General features: G+C 51.2%; 1 protein-coding gene across 1 annotated transcript in view; it reads right to left on the reverse strand.

Moving 5' to 3' along the window:
• The window catches only part of CNGB1 (cyclic nucleotide gated channel subunit beta 1), an 89,445-nt gene that overhangs the window by 12,008 nt on the left and 55,347 nt on the right, over positions 1-22,090 (reverse strand). The window contains exons 20-31 of the mRNA XM_060289080.1: positions 19,948-20,046; positions 17,729-17,886; positions 16,107-16,262; positions 14,758-14,966; positions 13,674-13,724; positions 13,330-13,416; positions 11,116-11,180; positions 10,051-10,173; positions 4,166-4,307; positions 3,336-3,495; positions 1,415-1,512; positions 1,235-1,318 (exon numbers count right to left, since the gene is read on the reverse strand). Coding sequence (XP_060145063.1) covers positions 1,235-1,318; positions 1,415-1,512; positions 3,336-3,495; positions 4,166-4,307; positions 10,051-10,173; positions 11,116-11,180; positions 13,330-13,416; positions 13,674-13,724; positions 14,758-14,966; positions 16,107-16,262; positions 17,729-17,886; positions 19,948-20,046 — 1,432 coding nt within the window. The remainder of the gene's footprint in view (positions 1-1,234; positions 1,319-1,414; positions 1,513-3,335; positions 3,496-4,165; positions 4,308-10,050; positions 10,174-11,115; positions 11,181-13,329; positions 13,417-13,673; positions 13,725-14,757; positions 14,967-16,106; positions 16,263-17,728; positions 17,887-19,947; positions 20,047-22,090) is intronic.

The following is a 22,090-nucleotide window of genomic DNA, read 5'->3' on the forward strand; positions in this document are numbered from 1 at the left end:
ACTTCCCCAAGGCTGCACAGCTAGGAAGTGGCTCCAACGTCAGACAAATCCTTCTATTGTTCCCAAACTTCTCTTGGCCGCTAAGGCTGCAGCTTTAAATTCTCAGCCATACCCTTGTCCCCATTCCCCCAGCTCTTTGCTTCCAGAAACTTCACTGTTATGCAGCATACAGCTTGGAGATGGGGCCCTTCTGGGGCTGGGGGTTCCTGAGTTTCACAGGGGGCTCTTGGGCAATATTTTCACCCCTGTATACACACTAAGCTCCTCCACCCTGATCACTCACTCACCAAGTGAGCTCGGTCTCACCTCAAATCCCAAAAAATGGGAGCAGAAGGGGCCTTAGACACTGTCTGGCCCTGGCATTCAAACCCAAATGAGTCCCAGGATCAGGTGGATGATGTCAAGGAGAGGAGGGAGCCTGTGGGGCAGTGGAGAGTGGTGGGACCTGTGGCGTCAGGAGAGGACGACATCCCCTTCAGGGCCAGCCCCTTCTCCACTCCTCATGATTCTGGCTGTTTGGGAAAGTGGGGCTCAATGCTAGCCGATTTTCTGTTTTCAGCCGGAAATCTGGATTTTTATGTGAAACCTTCCAGGTTTTTTTGGCAATGCTGCGCGCTTTGCAGGATCCTAGTTCCCTAACCAAGGACTGAACCCAGGTCACGGCAGTGAAAGCACCAAGTCCTAACCACTGGACCTCCAGGGAATTCCCGAAACCTTCCAACTTTTAAAGGCTGGAGACTAATTCAAATTTTTATTTTTAGATTAGTCCAAAAAAAAAGAAGGAAAAAAAAAACCCCATGAAACATCTGTGGGCTGGCTCCTATGCAAGGACCATTAGTTTGCAACCTCTGACCTATCCTACCCCTCCTCCAGCCCCATTTTCCTGACAGGAAGACCAAGACCCTGGAAGCAGGTCCATCTACACAGTCAAGACCCTGCCCCTCTCTATGCTCCTCACTTTCCTGTTCTATAAAGTGGGGCTCCTCGTCCTGGCCCCCATGGCCCCAGGAAGAGGGAGCAAGGCCTGAGGCACATCTGAGTTCAGTGCCTAGAGCTGGACAGAGCCTCCTCGTGCCAAACAAGCCAGGAGCCCTGGGGTCAGCTCACCACCCTCCTCCCCTCCTGGCAATTCCGCTCGCCCCGCTGTGCCTTCATAGGCCCCCACTCCAGCCCAGCTGCGACAAGCAGTGGCTGTGAATCCCAGACCGCCTTGAGGCTGCCCTGGGCCACTCACCTTCTTGCACACGTAGTCGTTGGGCAGGTAGACAACAGAACGAAGTCTCTTCAGCATGTCGAAGATCATCTGCCGGTCACAGCCCTGGCCCCGAGAGGACGGGAAAGGAGCCGTTTAGAGGAAGGTGTGGGCTCTGGACCTTCCAGAGTCTTGAGGGTGGGGACACTGGGTGGGCCATACCTGGAAGAGTGCCACTTTGCTGACGATGTTATAGTTCACATCGATGGCGAGGTCCAGCCGCATCTTATCTGGAAGCTGCACCATCAGCTCTGACTCGTCTGCAAATGAGACCCTGCAAGGTTCAGAGGCACAGCCGGGCCCCTCCTCCACACACACAGGGCCTGTCCACACCACACTGGTGGGGACCCCAGGCACACCATTCCTCTACCACCTGGAACCACTCTAGATTGGGAGGGTATCCTCTCTGCCTCCAGGCCTTTGCCAATGCCGTTCCCTCTGCTGGGAACAACCCCCTTCACCTTCCTGGCTAACCCTACTCATTCTGCAGAACCCAGCACTCATGTCACCTCCTCCAGGAAGCCTTCCCTTGACATCCTCCCACCTAGCTATTACGTTATCAGTCCCTGTGCCATAGCACATATCACACCCTTTACTGCAATTTTTTGCCAATGATCTGTCTTCTCCACTCACGTTATAAGAACAACATTAGCAAGAAATGAAGTATTTGGAGCACTTACTATGTGCCAGGCAGTTTCACAGAGTGCTTTACCAAGATGATTTCACTAAATCCTCCCAGCAGCTCAAGAGGTGCCCACTATAACCCACTTTACAGAAAAGGACAGGGAGACTCTGGAGGGCAGTGACTTGCCCATGTCCATGCAGCCCAGGGGAATGGAATCAGGACCCCACCCAGGCCCTGTGACTTCAGAACCTATGCTGGGAGAGCAGTATGTCTGCCCACCATGGGGTCTATGGTGCGCAGCTGAGAGCCTGGCACAGAGTGAAGGTCGGTAACTGGAGACAGAAATGTACCACGGGGCCCCAGCCCCGTGCTCTGTCCACTGCACCACAATTAGCTTAGGGCTCAAGTGCTGGGTCTGTGCAACCCTGGGCAGGTCAGAGCCCTCTCTGGTCCTCAACATGTGCCCCTGTGAAAAGTCACAAGGCTGTCACTAGAACAGAATGAGGCAGTGGAAATGAACATGGCTTGGAAACTGTAGTCATGTGCTTTGTCCACAGACTTGCCAACACCCCCAACTCAGGAGACCGTGGGCCTCGAGTGTGGCTTCTTTGAGACCAGAGTGAACCCCACAGAAGCAGTGGGGGGCCCTTTCATTTTTCTGAGGGCCTTGGGAGACTCTAGGCACAGTGCCAGTGGCCCATAAGCTTTTCAGAGCCCTCCAAAACGATGTCTAGGCTCTGAAAACAAAATTACTAGCTCCCCAAAATAAAAAGGAAACAGGAAAAAAATACAGTCAATTAACATGTAATTAACCTATTCAAATTTCACTAAGGATTCCATTTAGAATCTGTGAAAACTTCACTATATTTGGAAAGTTTACAGGTAAGATTCTCCCACTTTGCAAGAATAACGGAGCACACCTCATCATTGACAAGAAAGCAGAAACAGCAGTGAATGAAAATGCATTGTTTTAGCCAATTTCAGAAGCAAAGTATAACATCAAAAAATTTTTTAAAATATATTGTAATAAACTCTAATGGAAAATAATCTGAAAAAGAATTTTTTAAAATTTACAAAATATGTATTGTATGTATGGATGTATATGAAGAGGAAGAGAGGAGAGAGAAACAGAGACAGACAGAGTCTTCCCTCCTGGTTCCAACTGTACTTCCATCTTCGAATGGAGATGCATTTCAAGGTGGGGGGCGGCATTCAGAAGACAAGCCCTTCATGTCTTCAGGGGTCTCCTGATGGCTTAACTTGGGCACCGCCCAATGCCTCCCCAGGCCGCTCTCACTTAAATGTTGGGGCCAAGAGAGGCCCCCATGCTCGGGGCCTCAGGGACACGGGATGAGGCCAGGGCCCAGGAAGGCAGGGCAGGGCACCGGGTCAGGCTGGGGGAGCTGGTGACAGCTGGGTTAGGGCGGGGAGGGGAGTGGGGAGGGGGCGTGGTCTTACCCAGCATGCCTTGGGAGTGCCAGGTGTACTCATACCAGGTCTTGACCCGGTTTTGCACGGACCTGGGGATCTTGTAGAAGTTCATGTACTTCACTGTGCTGTCCATACAGCTGCGGTAGTAGGTCTCTCCCGCAGTAGCGGCCCCCACCACGTCTCTCATCTGGGGGTAAGGTGGGTGGTCAGGGGAGCCGCTGGGTCAGAGCGGGGCCGGGCTCTGGGGACGTGTGTTGTGGGCACCTTTACTTAACACAGGCCAGGGGTACGTGCCTGCGGGCCTGGGGGGAGATCAGGAGAGAGGGAATCCCCTCTCATGTCCACACACAGGTTTTCCGACGATGCTGCACGTGGAGGAGCGAGGCTGCTGGCCCCCTCCCGTGGCCTCAGGTCTCTGGGGCCACACAAGGAGGGAAGGCCTCCCTGGGCTGGGCTGATTCTGGTACAACGTGGCCCCTTGGTGCCAGAGGTCACTTTGACACCATGCGCCACCCTCCCGCCCCGCCCCGCCCCTCCCCGCCCCGAGGAAATATGAACCAGGAGTGCTGCTCCTTGGAGCAGAGCCCCCAAAGGTAACTCTGAGGACCCCTGGTGGTTGCCTCAGGCACTGACTACAGTATGAGCCGCACCCCCAGTACATTAGAATCCACCGGGGACTTCTCTCCAAGGGAACAGCCCAAATCCTCAGCCCCTGCAGAAAGCCATTCAGCCCAACTCTCCAGCTGTCCCAAAGGACTGACATTTCAAATGGGAAGCAACCTCAGAGAGGAAATGGCAGCAAGAGGGCAAAGGGCCCTGCAGGCAGGTGGTTTGGAACAGACTAGTGACCCAGCTACCTGTCCGATCATCACGGAGAAAGCGAAGACACCTGTGAAATAGTTCAGACCCTGGAAGACAATTTCAAAGAGCGTCCTGGGGTCGGGCAGGCCGCCGATGGTGATGAGGGTCTTCACAGCCCAGTAGTAACAGCGAATGTAACTAGGGAGAGAAGAGGAAGGGGACCTCAGTCATCACAGACCCCGCCCTGTGGATCCTGGGCAGCCTGGCGTGGATACGTGTACACTGTACAAAAGAGAAAAAGCTTTACGGCTCATAAGTGCAAACAAACAAACAAAACCAAAAAAAAAAAAAAAAGGAAAAAGCAAAAACCCTGTCCCAACTTCAGAGCCCTCTGCCGCTTGTAGAGCACGTTCACAGGTACTGTGTGGTTTTGTTGTGGCTCTGCCCCGACGCTGCAGAGATATGTTGTCATCCCCATTTACAGATGTGGAAACTGAGGCTTCCGGACATTACTTAGAAGACTTGGCAGGAGGATAAACCAGGGTTTTCCGGCTCCTGATGCCTGGGATCCCTCAGTTTCCCTCAATATGTTTTCAATGTCCGCAGTCTTTCCTTTGCTATCCCATCATGAGGTTTAAGAACAAGCTCAAAAGTGGAAGATATCTGGAGGATCACCTTTTCTGACCCTCCCCCTTGCCTGTCCACTAACCAGATAGTGAAATTGAGGGCCGCAGAGAGAAAGGGAACACCCATGGTCACCAGCTGGCAAGTTCCAGAGCTCAGACTGGAAACCAGATGTCATCTGCTTCTCTGAGCTAGCACCCACCATCAGTAAGCCTTTGACACAGCTCATGAATCATCGGAAAGGGAGGTATGGGTGATGGGGCCCTACTGTGTGGTAAAAGGCATAGGAAATGCCTGTGCTTGTCTAATTATCACAAAGCAGTGAGAGTCCCTCCCTTTTTTTTTAAAGTTTTGCATGTTTATTTATAATTACAAGTGTACACTACTCCAACAGAGCAGCCCCATTGTTATGTTCTAATTTTTAGCCACTAAGTCCTACAAAAATAAACCTAAGCTTTTACAATATCTTAAACAATACAGAACTAAAATCTTTATAGCTACTTAAAGGGATTTAGTTACCAAGGTGTTTATGTTCATACCTTCAGACCGTGCCCTCCCGTCAGCAAGGTTGAGGTCAGCAGGGCCTAAAGCCAGGGCAGTCTCAGCAGGCTTTCCTGTGCTTCCTGTTCTCCCACCAGGGCACAGGAATTGCCCAGAGCCTGCCCTGGCTCCAGTGTCCTGATACACCCATGTTTCCAGGGTCCCTGCTCTACTGGGAAATGGAGAACATCAACCAGCTGGCCAATCATCTGGTCCAAGAATGACCCCACATTTGTCCTCCCCTGGGCTCTGCTCACCAGCTATTCATGCAGCACTATGCTTAGAGCATGGGCTCTGGAGCTGGACTGCCTGGGCTCAAACCCAGCTCTGCCACTTTCTAGCTTCATAACCTGGACAAGTTACTCATCTAGTCAAGCCTCAGCGCCCTTCCCCTGAAAGGGACATGGCAATAGAGCATTCTTCACAGGGCGATCATGAGGGTGACATGAGGTGCAAAAGAGCGCCTGGCACATGGTGGGCTCTCAGTAAATGTCAGCTATCAGAGCCTTCCCTGTCACTGGTGCCAGCAGTGGGGAACAATAGACTCACCTATGTCCTCAAGAAGTTCACTGTCTAGTGGGGACAGGCAAGTCAGCGTGCAATGAGCACTGGTGGGTGGGGAAGCAGAGGTTGCTGGGGAGTTGGGGCAGTGGGGGGGGAGGCTCTACCTCTGAATAGCTGCGAGGCCTGGGGCAGGGCTCTGGGCCTCCTGACCCCTCATTACCACCTAGTGCAAGAAAAATCTCAGAATCATGAGACAGGCCTGCCCTGTCAATCCCCATCATACCAGTCCTGGCCACCAGAGGGCGTGCTGAGCAGCCTTTAGGAGGACTGAGCTGGGCGCCGCCTGGGTACTGCCTGGACTCTGGGTGCCACTGGGCCACCAATAGAAGATGAGTGATATCCACACAGCTCCTGCTTTGCCCTAAACCCTTACTGGCTGCAGAAGTCAGCCACTGGCATGGATGGCACATCTTAGGGGCCTCCCAAGTCTTCCACGCCACTGGGTCTGTGGGGACCCCTGCATGCTGCCCCAGACCCGGCCAAAGCAGAGCAGGATGAAGAACCCAAATATTAATATATAGGAACTTAGGTCCTTACGCTCCCTGGCCTATAGCAGGTACTCAAGGAATGGTCACTATTTTGAAAGTTATTATTACGTATGATGTTGGATTTCTACAGGAATTCTCCTTCACTACTTGTGCTTTTGCATATCCTGGGGTTCCCTACAGGATTCCATTTCGAAAAGGGTAACGCTGCCAGAAAAGTGTGCCCCTCCACTACGGAGCAGTGAGAACTCCCCAGGGCCATGCAGAGGGAAGTCCCAGATGGTTGGCCCTGTCCTCCCCTGCCCTGCCTGCCATTCCTCCCAGGCCTACCCGTGATGGGGGCCAGGCCCAGCTCCAGGACGTGGGTTTTTAGCCTGTTGGACACAAACCCCTTTGCAAAGCTAACAAAAGTTATGAGGAAGCTTCTCCTTAGAAAAGCCAGCATGTTCCCAAAATTTAGTTCCAATTTCAAGGGGTGGTTGTGACCCCCTTAAATCTCTGGACCCCTGGTTAGGAACCCTTTCCTGGTGTGCCGGCTTCCCCATAAGAATGGCCATAGCTAGGAAGTGAGGTCACTGACTCCTGTCCAGGCACAGGCTGGACATGTTACATACTTTATTTATTCTTCACGAGAAATCTGAGTGTAATCCTACCCCCATTTTATAGATGAGAAAATTGAGTCTCAGAAAGGGTAAGGGCCTTACCCAAGGCCACAGAGCAAGATTTAATGAATAGCTTCTGTTCTTCCCTTTGCATAGAATGTCTTCGAGTCCTCCCTCTGCCCCCTTGTGAGGGGATGAATGAATGAATAAATGAGTGAATGAATGGTCTAGTCATGGGCTCAGGAGCAGGGCTGTGGGTGGGTTCAGCCGCGGGGAAGACGGAGCGGGGCCAGTGGTGATGTAAGCGTGCTGGGCCCTGACCCCATCCCCGACACACTCCACCCCACAGCAGATGGCAGGATTCCCCCCGCCTGCCTGGTTGCCCTGGACCCTGTGACTCTCTAGGTGAGCTCCCCTCAGGCCACAGGCCCGTCGCAGACGGCTGTGGCCATTGGGGCCAAGGTTGGGGCATCTGTACTGAGAAGGGACTTTCTGGACCAACAATCACTCTAGAGAGAAGCCACCTTGGACACAAGTGGCCTGTTCTAGTGCCAACTGGAAACAAGCACGTGGAGGAGGTGAATGCGTTGACAGCCGGACTGAGAGCATTTTGTGTCACTAGTGGGCACAGCCCAGGGTGAGGCAGGGCCTGCCTGAGGGGACTCACTGACCCCCTGGGCCTGAACTCTTCCTCCGCCTCTTTGTCACCACAGCTGACCGAGTGCCGGCTGTGGCCTGGCATGGGATCGGTGACTCAGATGCACCCAGTCCTCACAGTTACCTCTTCAAGGTGTGGGGCTCCTATTATCAGACCCATTGGGCAGATCAGGAAACTGAGGCTCAGAGAAACGAAGTGAGCTGCCCACTGCTAGCAGGTGGCAGCACCAGGAGTGAGCTCCGGATTCCTGTTTCTAAAGCCTGTGCTCTGAATCTCCAGGCCCATCCCTGACCTTGACCCTAAGTGCTTCTGTCTCCTTCCCACACTGCCCTCCATCCTCGTTATCACACAAACCCTCTCTTGACCTTTTCTTTTTTTTTTTTTTTGCCCTCACGGACAGGGCCCTAACCCCTAACCAGTTCATCTGTCTGCTTCCTGCCTGTCCTCCCCATCCATCCTCCCATCAGCCATCATTGGGAAAACCATCTTTCTGGGATTCCCCTGGGTCCTGTCATTCTCCTGCTTAAAAGGCTTTGAAAGGCAAGTGGTGAGAGGGTAAATGGGCAGCTTTCAATAACCAACCAAGCCTCAGAAATGAGGTGGTGGACGGGAACTCTCTGTACTTTCCAATCCACTTTTCTGTAAACCTAAAACTGCTCTAAAAAAATAGTCTCTTAATAAAAAAAAAATAATAATTTTTTAAACACTTCATAAAATGTTCATACCCTTGGCCCTGCCATCCCTCTGTAGGAATTTATTAGGAGGAAACTGTCAGACCAGAAGACAAAGATTCCTAAACACAGACACTCCCTGCAGCATCACCACGTGTCATCATGAAAAAACTGGAGACAACTTAAGTAGCCAATGACGAGGAAATGGCTAAATAAATGGTGGTATCTCTGTGTGGTGGGGCGTTGGTACCACGGTTTTTAAAAATTTACTGATGGGAAAATATGCACAATATTATGTTATTCTATTTCCTTGTTGGTGACAATTCTTTTCACATTTCTAAAATAAGGATTATCTTATAATCCATGTATACGTTTAATGTAATATTTCCTTTTTTCCCAAAAAGCTATATTGACTCAATAATGTATCATAATTAGCTGCATCTTAGACTCAAAGAAAGAGAGTATGTTCCCGATCTTTCTTTTATAATCAGAATATATATATATATGTATATGAAGAGTAAAAAAGAGACTTCTGCTGGTTTTGCCTAGGGCAGCTCTATCCAATAAAAATATGATGTGATCCACATATGTAATTAAAAATTTTGAGCAACCACATTTTTGAAAAGTAAAAAGAGGTGAAATTAATGTCAATAATGTATTTCAGTTTACCCAAAATATCAAAATTAATATCATATCCACATGTAACCAATATTTTAAAAATTAGTAATAAGACACTAATCCAAAACCTGTGTGTTCTCTACAGCTGCAGCGTATCTCAGTGGCCCTTGCACTTCAAGTACTGTACTCGGCAGCCCGGGGCAGCCCGGGGCAGCCAGTGGCTTCGGTATGGCTCAGGTAGGAGGCTGGTTGGCAACCCGGCCCCGCCTCCCTCTCTGGATCCTTCCACACACCCTGCCCCCTCCAGCAACAGAGGACCCCTGGCTCCCTGACTCCACTATTTCGCTACTCCACACCTTTCTTCCTGCTGTTCCCTCCCCCCGGGATTCTCTGCCCCTTCCCTCCACCTACCCAGGCCAAGCTCAAACTTAACTTTTCAGAATTGACCATCCCACGCCTCCCTCCCCCCACCCAGGGCACTGGGCAGATGGTACCACATGTAAGATTCTGTAGCCCTGCTGTCTGGATTCAAATCCCAGCTCTCTGTGTGATCTGGGGAAGTCACTTCACGTCTGTTACCTCATCTGTAAAATGGGGATGCTGATGGTTCCTGTCTTGTGTGATTGTTGGGAGGATTAAGTGAGATACTACGTGAAGTGCTTAGAACAGGGCTGGTCTGTATAAGCCCTCTCCAATGCTTGCTATTATTAGTATTACTATCATTGTCACCATCATTAACATTTGAGCATGGACCTCTATGTGTGGCAGCTCTCTGGACTGGCAAGTAGATTTCTCCTTGTTTGCTAGCTCCTCCACGGCTAGCAATGCCCAGGAAGCATGTCGAGCAGTATTCCCTGGCCTTGTTCCCGCACAGCCGTGCCCACAGGGTGGAGGAGTGGACACGCACGTGCTGTGAACTGGCCAACTCAGTAGACTTTGGGATGCAAAAGGATCTTTCTAGCAGGTCTTGTTTATGTCTGCCCCCTTTTGCCTGGCACGTGGCAGGTGCTCAGAAAAATGTTAGATTAGTGAGGATGTGGAGACTTGGCCCTTGAACCTTATCATGACAATGATTCTTTGGGAGCGAGGTGACCTCGGCAAAATGGCGGCAGTGGGACTCCTTTCTGGGAGTCTCGGTACCGTGAATTATTAAGACACAGGAGGAAGACCGCGGCTCACCTGTTTCCCACGCCATCGTAAACCCAGTGAGTGGAGCCAAGGCCCTCATAGGCTGAAGCCCAGTAATACAGACATGAGTTCAAATGTAGACTGTAGAGCAGGTAGGCTGTGGTCCTGATAACCCTGCAAAAGAAGGAAAGGCACGAACACAGTAGCAGAAAGGGTGGCAATGACATATCACCCCAGGGGTCAGAACTGCAGGGAACAAGCCAGTCTTCACCCTTCCCAAAGCCCACCTCAGAGCCCTCCCTGTCGGAGCTGCACAGCCCTGCCCAGCTGTCTGATGCAACGGACACTTGACCGATGGGAACCAGTGGCTGGACTGGGCCAACTGGCTGCTCTGTTGAGACTGTGCTGGTTAGGATTGGTGATACTTGAACAGAAAGTTGTCAAGACTGGGGGCTGGAATAGGCACAGAGCTACACGTGCAGACAATTCCAGGGAAGTGGAAGAGCTGAGTGGGGGAGGCAGCGGGGCGGGGGGGGGCAGAGAAGGGACAGATGCATACAGAGGAGCGCTGCTCCGTGAGAGATGGGGAGAGGAGCCCTGTCCCCGAGCGTGGCCTGGCTGGTCCTGGGTCCCAAGCTTGGACATCTGCAAGATGGCCCACTGTGTCCATACAGCCACTACCCCCGTGTTTGAGTGGTGAGGGGGGTCAGTTTCCTGAGCTGAGACTAAATTGAGACCCAGTTCCCTGGAAATGCAGGGGAGCCGTGCATGTCAACCTACGTGAGACCTCCTCACAATTGGGGGAAACGGGACATTCCTGGTTCTCTAAAAAACAAACATCCCTTCGCAGAAGGGCCAGGAAGAGGCCCAGCTTCCGGTGAGTGGCAGTGGCGAGGGGGCCTGGGGGCCAGGGGAGCCGAAAGGGGAAGTGATGGGGGTAGAGAATGCCTTGCTCCGTTCTTGCTGCAAATGTCCTGGGGCATGTGTGTACGTGCATGTGTGTGCACGTGTGCACTTCTCTGTGTGTGTGTGTGTGTGTGTGTGTGTGTGTGTGTGTGTGTGTGTGTGTGTGTGTGTGTGTGTGTGTGTGTGTGTGTGTGTGTGTAGGGGTCTCACCTGTAAATGTAGGCTTTGCTGAGGATGGATTCCAGGCGGTTGTTAAACTCGAAGAAGGCCATGTACTGGGAGAAACAGCAAGGCATCAGGGGCGGCCCGCTGCCCTCACCTCCCAGACCATTCCCCACAGACCCCCGGTGGGAGCGGGTTGGAGAGTGAACATTCAAAATCAGAAGTCCTTAGCCCTTTGAGGAATGGGGGGCCAGAAACTCCATTTCTGAATCTGATGGAAACCCTGGACCCTCTTCCTTGGAAATTACATATAATCATGTTGTCACAGTTTGTGTATAACTTCAGGGACTCCTAGACCTTCCAAATCCTATCATGAAACTTTTAAGGTACATGCATCCCAGGTTAAGGACCCTGTTTTCAAGGTTTACTTATAAAGACAACAATTATATAAAGAAACAGCTGCTCTCTGATCTCCTCAAAAGGCTTATTTATAATAATAAAAGTGTAAGATAACTGCTCATTACTGAGCCCTTGTACGACTGCACTTTATACACTTTACCTTAGCACTTATTTACATGTATTATCCTTCTCCTTTTACAGAGAGGAAACTGGCACTCAGGGGAGTTCAGGAACTTGCCCAAAACACACAGCTGCTAAGTGACAGAGCCAGGGTTCGAAGCCAGATCACACTCAAAACTGCAAGCTCGGGGCTTCCCTGGTGGTGCAGTGGTTGAGAGTCCGCCTGCCGATGCAGGGGACACGGGTTCGTGCCCCGGTCCGGGAGGATCCCACATGCCGCGGAGCGGCTGGGCCCGTGAGCCATGGCTGCTGAGCCTGCGCGTCCGGAGCCTGTGCTCCGCAGCTGGAGATGCCACAGCGGTGAGAGGCCCGCGTACCGCAAAAAAAAACAAAAACAAAAAACAAAAAAAAACACTGCAAACTCTTTCCACAATGTTACACTTGCCTCTAGATCTCTGCACACATGTTGTTTGACCTTTGAAAATAACATTGATGAAGATTCCCTGTGGGCCACGCTAGCTATCATCCAGGTGTTCATTCTAATTTCCACCTGGAGTTTGCATTGGATGAAGAAGGACCATGGACTTGGATCCTCACCTTGGACCCAAAGAGTTGCATCCTCTGAGTCCTGCTAGAAGTTAGGTGCTTGAGTTACGTTCACTACTACCACGTGGACCAAGATATGGATCCAGCCTCTGTATTTGGGGTAAAACTTGGGCTGTGGATCTAACCCTCCTCACTCTGATGTATGGCTCTAAAGCAACCTCTGCCGCCCCTGGAAGGCTGGCATGTGTCAAATAACACTGGTGCCACTTCCAGTTTCCCTCTTCCTCTGGGCAGCCAGGAAGCTCAGAAGCAGCTTTCATGCTCCATTCCAGATATGCTTTCTTTTCATCGAGGTACTTGCATTCTTCCAGCTTTTCTCTGCCCTATTTCTCCAAGTTATTAAGGTTATTGTGTTTTCCTCTTTTGTAAATTCCCTCATTACCATTTTGGGGAAGAAGCATCAGGTATTATGTAAGGAGAAAGATGAATTTACTTGGTCTGCCAGAAAAATCCATTTGGGGGATCCTGAGTGCTCTGACTAGCTGTCCACTCTGGTCACATTAAAGGATGTTGCCAGGTCTCTACTCTACACTGTGTCACCCTCTCTGAGACATTGGCTCTGCCCCGGTGACAAGAGGAATGGTTGTAGTGACACTGTAATGACAACAACTAATGATGAAACAGGTGTCGGGCTGCATGTTCAAATCCATCCTGGGCACTTCCTGGTTCCTGTGACCTTGGGCAAGTCACCCAAGCTTTCCAAGCCTCTGCTTCTCCATCTTTTAGATGAAGACCATCATAAAGCAAAAGTCTCTCTGTTGAATCTCTATAGTAACTGAAAGCATAGACAGTGGAAACAGGCTGCCTGGGTTCAAATCCAGACTCTACTCCTTCCTACCTGTGTGACCTTGGGCAAGTTACTTAACCTCTCTGTGCCTCAGGCATCTCATTTGTGAAATTCTGGTACTAACAACACTCATCTCATGCTGTTGAGAAGTAGGCACTTGTAAAGCCTCCAGAACAATATGTAACACACAGCACAAATAAGAAGCGCTAACAATTGTAAGGAATTTCCCATCTCCCCTCGGGGCCACGCTTCCCAGATGCCTCCTGCTCCCCAGTGCTGCTCAGGCCAGACATTAAGCTGCCACTGCAGGTGCAGAGCACGGAGGAGCTGAAGGCCTTGGATGGTCTTACCTTCAAACAGCGGGGCAAGCGCAGGAGGGGATTCACACCGAATTTCAAGTAGAGAAAGTCCAAGGGCAAGAGGCAGAGCATATCCATCTGAAATCCCAGCAGGACACCACAGTGCATAAAATAGTATATAACTCCCAGGGTTGTGGGCTGGGGTGAGTGGCAGGGGTCTCCACCTTCAATGGAAAGGTGAGGTCAGAATGCCCCTGGAGGGGCTAAAATTAGGGCAGGAGGCATCCTACCAACGAGCTCCAGCCCGTGCTGGTCCTGGCAGGAACCACGTCACGTTGGCCCCAAAGCAGCCAGGGACCCCAGAGACACCACCTCCCAAGATCCCTGGCACACACCTTAAAGCGCTGAGATTTCAGGTAATTGTTGCGCATCTCCTTTTTGTCTGTCTGGAATAAAATGGAATACTGACTGTGAAATGGCCTGAGAGCTTAATCCCTGACCCCATGGGAGCAGCGATGGAAATCCCCGCACAACCTCCACCTTCCTATTGAAGTAACAGCCCCATGGATGTGTAGCAGAGGGGACCAGCAGAGCTTCGATGAAAGCCTCACAGTCTACAGATAGGGAGGGTCGAGCTCCTGGGGGAGGCATGGTGGGTGAGGGGGGAAGTTGTCCAAGGGCACTCAGCTCAATTCCAACTTCCTGGATGGAAAGCAGGGACATTGAGCTTATTCTCTCTTACCTGGACCATTTGTAACCTTATTCACTGAGGAGCTGGCCACTGCTCTGATCAGATCAGGAAAGAGGTTGCTCAGGGAGTTCTCTTTCCTCTAAATTGTTTTAGAGGGTCAAACTCAACTTGTCTGCACACAGTGGAGCAGGCTCTGCCAGCATGGGATTTTGAAAAGTGACATGCACAGGGAGATGGGAACTCTGCCAAGTCACAATCAGGACTTAGGTTTTCTCCCTAATAAGTGCACCAGAACACAGGCTCCCAAACTGGTCTGGGTAGTGCGGCAGGAAATGTTGATTGTCAGCAGATACCTGTGCTGAGCCTTCTGCATACATCACCTCCATAGATCCTCACAGCAATGGTATGAGGTGGGAGCGATTACTATCCCCATTTTATAGATGAGGAAACTGAGGCTCCAAGAGGTGATACAGTTGTCCTGGTTGAGCCGAGATTTGAACCAGGTCTGCCTGTTCTAAAGGTCAATCTCTAGGCCACTTCTTCATCTCTCATTGCCTCAGGTGGTCCAGGAACCATTTCACCCATGAGCAAGACTTGATGTGTGTAATTTGAACGTATCAAAGATGTGTGAAACAAGCGATGACGCTGTTGAATAAGCATGGGTGGACGTCCTGAGATTTCCTTGTTCATTAGCTTCTGGTCCCTCCCAGCGTCAGGGGTCAGCCCCACGAACGCTCTGGCTGCAGGGTCTGCTCCCAGCCACCCCCCCACACCTGTCTGTGACTCACAATGATGTCCCCGCCTCTGACAAACTGCAGACGCAGCTGGAACACGGTGATGTCCAGGAGGTAGATGAGGTCACACAGGTAATCCACCAGCAGCCAGAGGTGGATGTTGTCCGGCATCTGGTAGGGGAAGGCCCAGCGCACGGGAATCAGCCAACAGTTCCAGTTCCAGGCCAGCACCACGAAGAACAGCCACACGATGTACATCAGGTCTGCAGGGGTGGGAGGGGCCAGGAAAATGCTAGAACGTCAGCCAGAGAAGGGCTCCTCGCCACGGGATGAGGGTGGGACTTTCTGCTCCCCACTTGTCTGTCTGCACTTTCCTACAAGCCCTATATGCGGCCCTTCTGTAATTTCGGGGGGGGGGCATGTAAAACTATCTTTGATATAAAAATAAATCACGGCTAGGCCCTAACAAATTGAGTACTCTGAGTAGGGGATATGGGATATGGGGTCATTACTAGTTAATAGACAGCTAACCAGAAAACACTTCTGCTCTCATTCTTGTTGAATTTTTTCCAAAAATGTATTTCCTGCCTTTGTAAATACACAACAGTAAATAATGCATAGAAGATGGACAGATGGATACACAGATGGACAAGTGCATGGATGGATGGATGGATACTGTAGGTCACCTGGGCATTTTATCATTTATTTATTTATTTTTGTTTTTAATTTTTTTGACCATGCTGGGCAGCGTGTGGGATCTTAGTTCCCCGACCGGCGATCAAACCCACGCCCCCTGTAGGAGAAGCACAGAGTCCTAACCACTGGACCACCAGGGAATTCCCCCCACCTGGGCATTTTAAAGGACCAATGGACACCAGGGTTGAAGTTCTGCCCCCCAAGTGACTTCTTATGTGTCCTTAGGAAAGTCCCTCTCTGGCACCTGTTCTGTCCTCCTCAGAGAAGTCATAAGGAGAAGTCAGAGAAAAAAGGCAGGGCGCTCCTTTGTAAACTGTGAAGTGCTGTGCACATATGAAGCGTCGTTATTCCTGAAGAATACAAAATGGGCTAAAAGGCAAGTGAGAGGGACTTCACTTTAGATGTTGGAAGAACTTTTCCCCTTTTCTGCTCAGAGCAGCAGCTCTGGGAAGGAGCCAGGAAGAGCAGAGTAGAAAAAAGACTTGGCCAAGAGTCAGGAGTCCTGAGTCTGCCACTGACTAGTTGTGTCTTTAGGCCAGTTAACTTCTCTGTACCTTAGTTTGCTTGTCTGTTAAGATGGGTATGATCTTATGGTCCTAGTTCAGGGACTTTGTTTGGGGCCCGCCCTTGCACTGCCCCCACCCCCTCCCATTCTCCTGCCCTCTCATGTGACATGTGGCAACGCCCACCGCCTTCCCAGGACTCACTGGTCGTCGGGTCGATGCTCTGGGGAAACTGGTACTTCTTCCAGGGGCGGCGTTTGAACTTGCAGCAGAGCATTTCACAATAGTGTTCCTCCTCCACCTGCCCCGATTCAGCTGGCTTCACATCCAGGGCCGGCTCTGGGGCTTTCTTGGCTGGGGCTATGGGATGACACTGTGACCCTCTGACCCAGCCCTGAGGCTCGGGTAGAGGATGCAAAGAGAAGGCTCGCAGGACTTCCCTGGTGGCGCAGTGGTTAAGAATCCACCTGCCAGTGCAGGGGACACGGGTTCGAGCCCCGGTCCGGGAAGATCCCACACACTGCGGAGCAACTAAGCCTGTGTGCCACAACTACTGAAGCCCGCGAACCACAACTACTGAAGCCCGTGCGCCACAACTACTGAAACCCATGCACCTGGAGCCCGTGCTCCGCAACAAGAGAAGTCACCGTAATGAGAAGCCCGCACACTGCAACGGAGGGTAGCCCCTGCTACCTACCTACCCCTACCCCTACCCTAGAGAAAGCCCGCACGCAGCAACAAAGACCCAACATAGCCAAAAATTAATTAATTAATGAAAACACAAAAAAGAGAAGGCTCCCAACTGCAGACTCTGGAACTGAAGGTGAGGGGACCCTGGCACCATCCCATAACCTGCTACAAGCTCTGGGTGCTCTCCTGCAGCAAACCACAAAGATCTTCCTTAATAGCAACCTGGGCACCTGCTCCGAACTCTTACAGCTACCAGTCTGGGACCGCTTCTCAGGAACTGCCTAAAATGAGGTGTTTCTGGGCAAGCCGGATGTTTCAGTTGAGTGTGTGCTTGTGTGTCTGTGCTTGCACCCCTTGGTTTCTCTGGACGGCTAGGGGCATTGGTACCCAGAACTTCCACCACCCAGGGCCAGAAATCAGGAAAACATTGTTCTAGGTTTTTCAGAGCAGAAATCTCAGCTGTCTCATCTCTAAAACAAGACACCAGATGGGATCACAGTTTTCCTGTGCATCTATGGTGATGTTGTTGGTGACCTAGAAATTGGTTCTTACAGGTTTAATATGGCTATGTTTCCAGCTTTAGGAGTGTGAAGTCAGGCTCTGCTAGGTCCACTGTTGGCACCATGAGTTCTAAGGCACAACCCTCCTTTGAAAAGACCTAGAAAACCTCCCTGGCAAGACAGCATGGTTCTTATTTCCTCCTGGCACTTTGAAAGCAGGAAACTTTCAGGTAATCCCATAAGAATATTGCAGTGGAGGCCTCTGAAAAATAAGACTGTGTAGTTCCACAGTGGGTTATGGACACCATCTAAGTGCAAGACCATGAGATACATCCCAGGGTGGACCACCTGCCCGCCAGCGGGAAAGGGGCAGGGGGTCAACAAGGGAACTTGCCCTGTGGGAGGGAGAGCCAAGTACAACTGGATCACTGGTCAGAACTTTGACATTCTTTCCTCCCCTGGACACGTAGCTAAACCTGTACATAAAGGACCTCAAATTCCAGAGAATGGAGATCTGGGCTTCTCTCAAGCACCCCAACCGTTTCCTTGGGGCCACCTTCCCCAAGAATTGACAGGGGCCTTAAGGGGCCCCACCCCACCCCTGGTCAGGTGGCCCAGCCCCAGCTCTGGACTCACAGGGCTTGGGGCTCTCTTCATCAGAGGTGACATCAGGGTCGATGAGCTTCTCCTTCACCTTCTCCGTCCGCTCCTTGAAAAGCTTCACCAGCTCCTGGAGCCGGTTGTTGATGAGGGCACTGGTCTGGCTGTCTGTGGAGGCTGCGCGGTCCTGGTCCCTGAGGGAACACCACCCAGAGCTGAGCGGGCTGCGTGGGGAGGGACCCCTGCGCCACCGGGCAAGAGCTGAATCTATATCCCACCTGGCCTTAGGGGGTAAATCCTGGCCCAGTCTTCTTCTGACATCAAAACATCAAACCCACCTTAATATCTCCTGGGAGGAAAAACACCCGGGTGCCCAGCTTTCAGAAAATGTACCACGAATGCTCTGATTCAGATGGGCAATTCCAAAAACACTCGGATTCCACTTGTGATTCAGGGGGAAACTCTGGAACTCAGTTCAGGGCTGTTAGTCTCAGTTTGGGGTTCACATGAGATACAGGACAGATCAGAGAGGGGACAGGGGCTACTTTTTTAGGCTTAGGAAATAACTGATGGAAAAAACAGTGCAGGGAATTCCCTGGCTGTCTGGTGGTTAGGACTCTGTGCTCTCACTGCCGAGGGCCCAGGTTCGATCCCTGGTCAGGGAACTAAGATCCTAGAAGCTGCACAGCGCAGCCTAAATAAATAAATAAATCTTAAAAACAGTGCAGATACATTACATATTCTTTTAGTTTATAGGAATTTAAACTGCATGAACTTGCAGCAAGGGAGAGACAGACACGGACAGAGAGAATGAATGAGAGTCTTCCGCTCAGTGTGTGTCAAGAGCCCTGGGTGAGTTGAGACGGGCGGCCGTGTGAACCAGCCTATGTTCTATGTTCTCCTCTGAGTAGCCTGTGATCTTCTTGCTGAGCTGAGGGTAACACTAATGTTTACAGATCTACTGTTTTTTTTCATACATTGAGGCACTGAAACTCAAGCCAACTACTCTTCTTGTGTCAGTTGAGGGAGCTAGCTGGAGAAAATCAGTGGGGGGTCATAATGAGAGATAGTGCTGGGGGGCAGAGGAGACACGAGCTGCTCACCCACACCCACTCCCTCCTGCAGGGAGGGGTCACCACGCAGCCAGCGACTACATTGCCCAGGTGTGGCCGTGCGAGCTCTCACGGGTGGACATGCTAGTGCAATTCCGGGCCTCCTTGTGGAAGAGCATCCTGGCACTCCCCCTTTCTAGTGGTGACCAGCAGGGTCTTGAAAGCCACACAAAGGTGGCAGAGCCACTGTTGGCTGGGGCCCTAAATGACTGCAGGGGGCAGAGCCTTCCACTGACCTGAAACACACCACCAGTGACACAACTGTGACATATGAGACGTCTTCTTCCTTAAGCCACTGAATCACTGAGGTCTATTTGTTATAGCATCTTAACCTACTCAGGTAATACATGGGGTTCCATGCTGACCACCTTAAGAGTTTTCAAAGGTAGTTTTTATTATTATACCTGATTTCTGGCTTATTTTCTGATAGTAAACCCTACCCCTACCCCTACCCTACTGCATAAGATGTGACTCCTCTGTATGCTAAAATGGATCACTGGACTATACGTGAGGTTTGGGTTTTTTCCTGCTTCTTTTGCTTTTCTGAACTTTCCACAATACTGTTAAGCATAAACTCCACAAAATTATGGACAGAAAAAAGGACTGGAAGGAAAGTATATTGTCTCCTAAGGTCACTCCAGAAGCAATGGCTGGAGAGGAGGTGAGGATCCCAGGCCAGAGCCCAGGGCTGGGGTATTCACTGTCACCAGCCTACGTAGACTCTTCAGGAAAACACCTCCCACTGGCCCAGCCCTTGTGACACTTCGATGTCAGAGACACAGGTCCCGATGCCCTCGTAGTTGCCTCTAAACATTGTTCCACAGACCAGTTGCATCAGAATCACCTGGGGAGCTTATAAAGATGTGGATTCCCCAGGGCCCACTCTCTGTGGTTCTGGACACAGCTGGGCCCAGAGCTTGAGCCCATTCTGCTGACCAGATTTTTCAGAATTTCTGGGCTGGTCAGAAGCAGCCTGGGCAGGAGACCCGGCCCTCTCTTACTGCCGGGAAGCCACGGGCACAGTCTGCCTTGGAGTGGAAGGTTCTAAAAACATCCATTCTCCCCTCAACTCACCTCCCTTTGCTTGCCCATCCCCACCCAGACTTCTGGTTCCCTGAGACCCCAGAGGTGGCCCCCACTTACTCAGTGCCCTGCGGGCTGGTGGGGTCCGAACAAGCGACCACGGGCGATACAGCCGGTGACAGCTCTTCAGCCTCATCATCTTGGGAGCACAGCCTCTTCCTGCAAGAGCACAGACATGGAAGGGAGGGGCCTTCAGGGAGGCAGGGGCCGCGAGGGGGTGAACCAACTTTGAGCCCTGCAGATCACCCAGAGCGAATCCTGGGGGGGAGGTGGGGACAGAGGATGGTGCTGCCAAAGGGTCCTCGCTTGCCTGCAGGGAAACAAAAAAGAGAAGAGGGGACACATCCAACCTCTGGATCTCGGTCTCTGCATCCATTCAATGGCCTAGCATAAAAGTAACAGCACTGACTTGGGATCGGGCAAACCTGAATTTGCACCCCAGCCCTGCTTCTTCCCAGTGTGTGACCTTGGCAAGTTACTCAAACCCTCTGAGCTGCCTCAGTTTTCCCCCTCTATAAAATGGGACTAAACCTACCCAATTCAGTGAGGTGCTTGTCCCTCAGTCGGGTCTCAGTTTAAACATCCTTCTCCCTTCCACCTCCCAGTCTGAGGGCACTGCCCTTCCCAGTCCACCCCGTCCCCTTCTCCATCACACCACCTTTCCAGGTACTGAGAAGGTGTGAGGGCTCACATTCCATCTTATTAACTCTCCTGGAAGCTCAGCTTCTCTCCCTTTGCAGATGTGCCCCTGGCTGTAAAAGCTGACACCCACAGGCCATGAAGTCTGTTTTCCAGCTCATGGTGTGACCTGGGGAAAGCCCATGCCCTCCTGGAGTTCCCGCTTCCCTATCTGAAGAATGAAGGCTAAATTATGTCCAGGTCCCCATCATTCAGTCCAAGTCTGCCACAGAGTGCTGCATTTGGAATCACTGGTGTCTCAGCTGCTGGTGTCTAGATTTGAATCCACTTGGTACTCTTCCCATACTCAACCACTGTGACTCAGGACTCCATCATTAGGGCTCGTAAAGGGATACAGTCAGAGGGATGTGCAGCACTTGCTTTATTCCACAAGGCTCTGAAACCACCCTATTACCTTCCGCCAACTCGCCTAGAATGGCAAAACTCATGGGTTCACCTCTTTTATGCTCTAATTAAAAGGATGCCTGCAAACAAGAAGACTGGGGCAAAAATCTCACAACTGGGACTTAAACTCAGGCCTCTTGCTCCCATCCCAGTGCCCTCTCCGGGCCTGGAGAGAATCAGGAGTGTGGAACTAAATCAGCAGCTATGCTCCTCCAGCACCGCCCAGTGCCTGGCCCTGTGCTGAGCACCTCACATACAGTAGCTTGTTGAATTTTCATAATCCTCGTAGACAGGGGATGTTCGGGATTCACTCCAAACCACAGCATTGCACTGTGAGAAGGGCCTTGCCCGTGTGCCCCTCTGTTTTGGTGGCTTTTCTGTTCCCATCAGTTGCCCCCAGTGCTCATTCCATCCCGGGCCACAGGCAGCTGCACTGGCCTCTCATGTCAGGCATCAGAATTCCCTCTTGGCGCCAAGCTCAGGCTGAGGCGTCCCAGTTTCTCACAGTCACATTCTCCTTAGCACTCTCTGGAAAAACCTTGTGTGATTACTTGTTCATTGTCTATCTCGGCCCCACTGGAATGTCAGCTCCAAGAGGGCAGGCCCCTCTCAGGCTTCTCCCTGATGCAACCACTGCACCTAGAGCAGAGCCTGGCACGTAAAGATGTTCAGTAAATGTTTGCAAATGAATGAATGAATGATAATAAGAGGAGCCTCACAGACCCAGCTCATAAGCAAAAGGCAGGAGGCTTTGATTCTTGTCCCAAGTGATCTTAGTCCCCTCCCTCCTCCCGAATATCCACCTCTAACCCAGCCTGTACAGTTTCCCTACCCTTATAAAGGGAACAGAGGGCGGTAGACCAGATGTCTACAATTATGGTGGTGCCCTGTCTTCTGCTCTCTGTACTTTGTGCATGATTCAGTGAATTAAACGTGAGGACTGGTGTGTCTGTGAGCTGTGTTCCAAGGCTGGGTGAGATCATGACTCTTTTCTCCACATCAAAATCCAGGAGCCTTCTGTTTGCTACGTCCAACCATCTCTGTTTTGGCAGTCTTCTGACCTCAGCTGAGAAATTACTCAAGGGTTCATGGATAAAAGCAAGAATTAATCAAGAAAAAA

This window comes from Globicephala melas, chromosome 19 (genome assembly GCF_963455315.2).
Source record: "Globicephala melas chromosome 19, mGloMel1.2, whole genome shotgun sequence".
NCBI classification, from domain to species: domain Eukaryota; kingdom Metazoa; phylum Chordata; class Mammalia; order Artiodactyla; family Delphinidae; genus Globicephala; species Globicephala melas.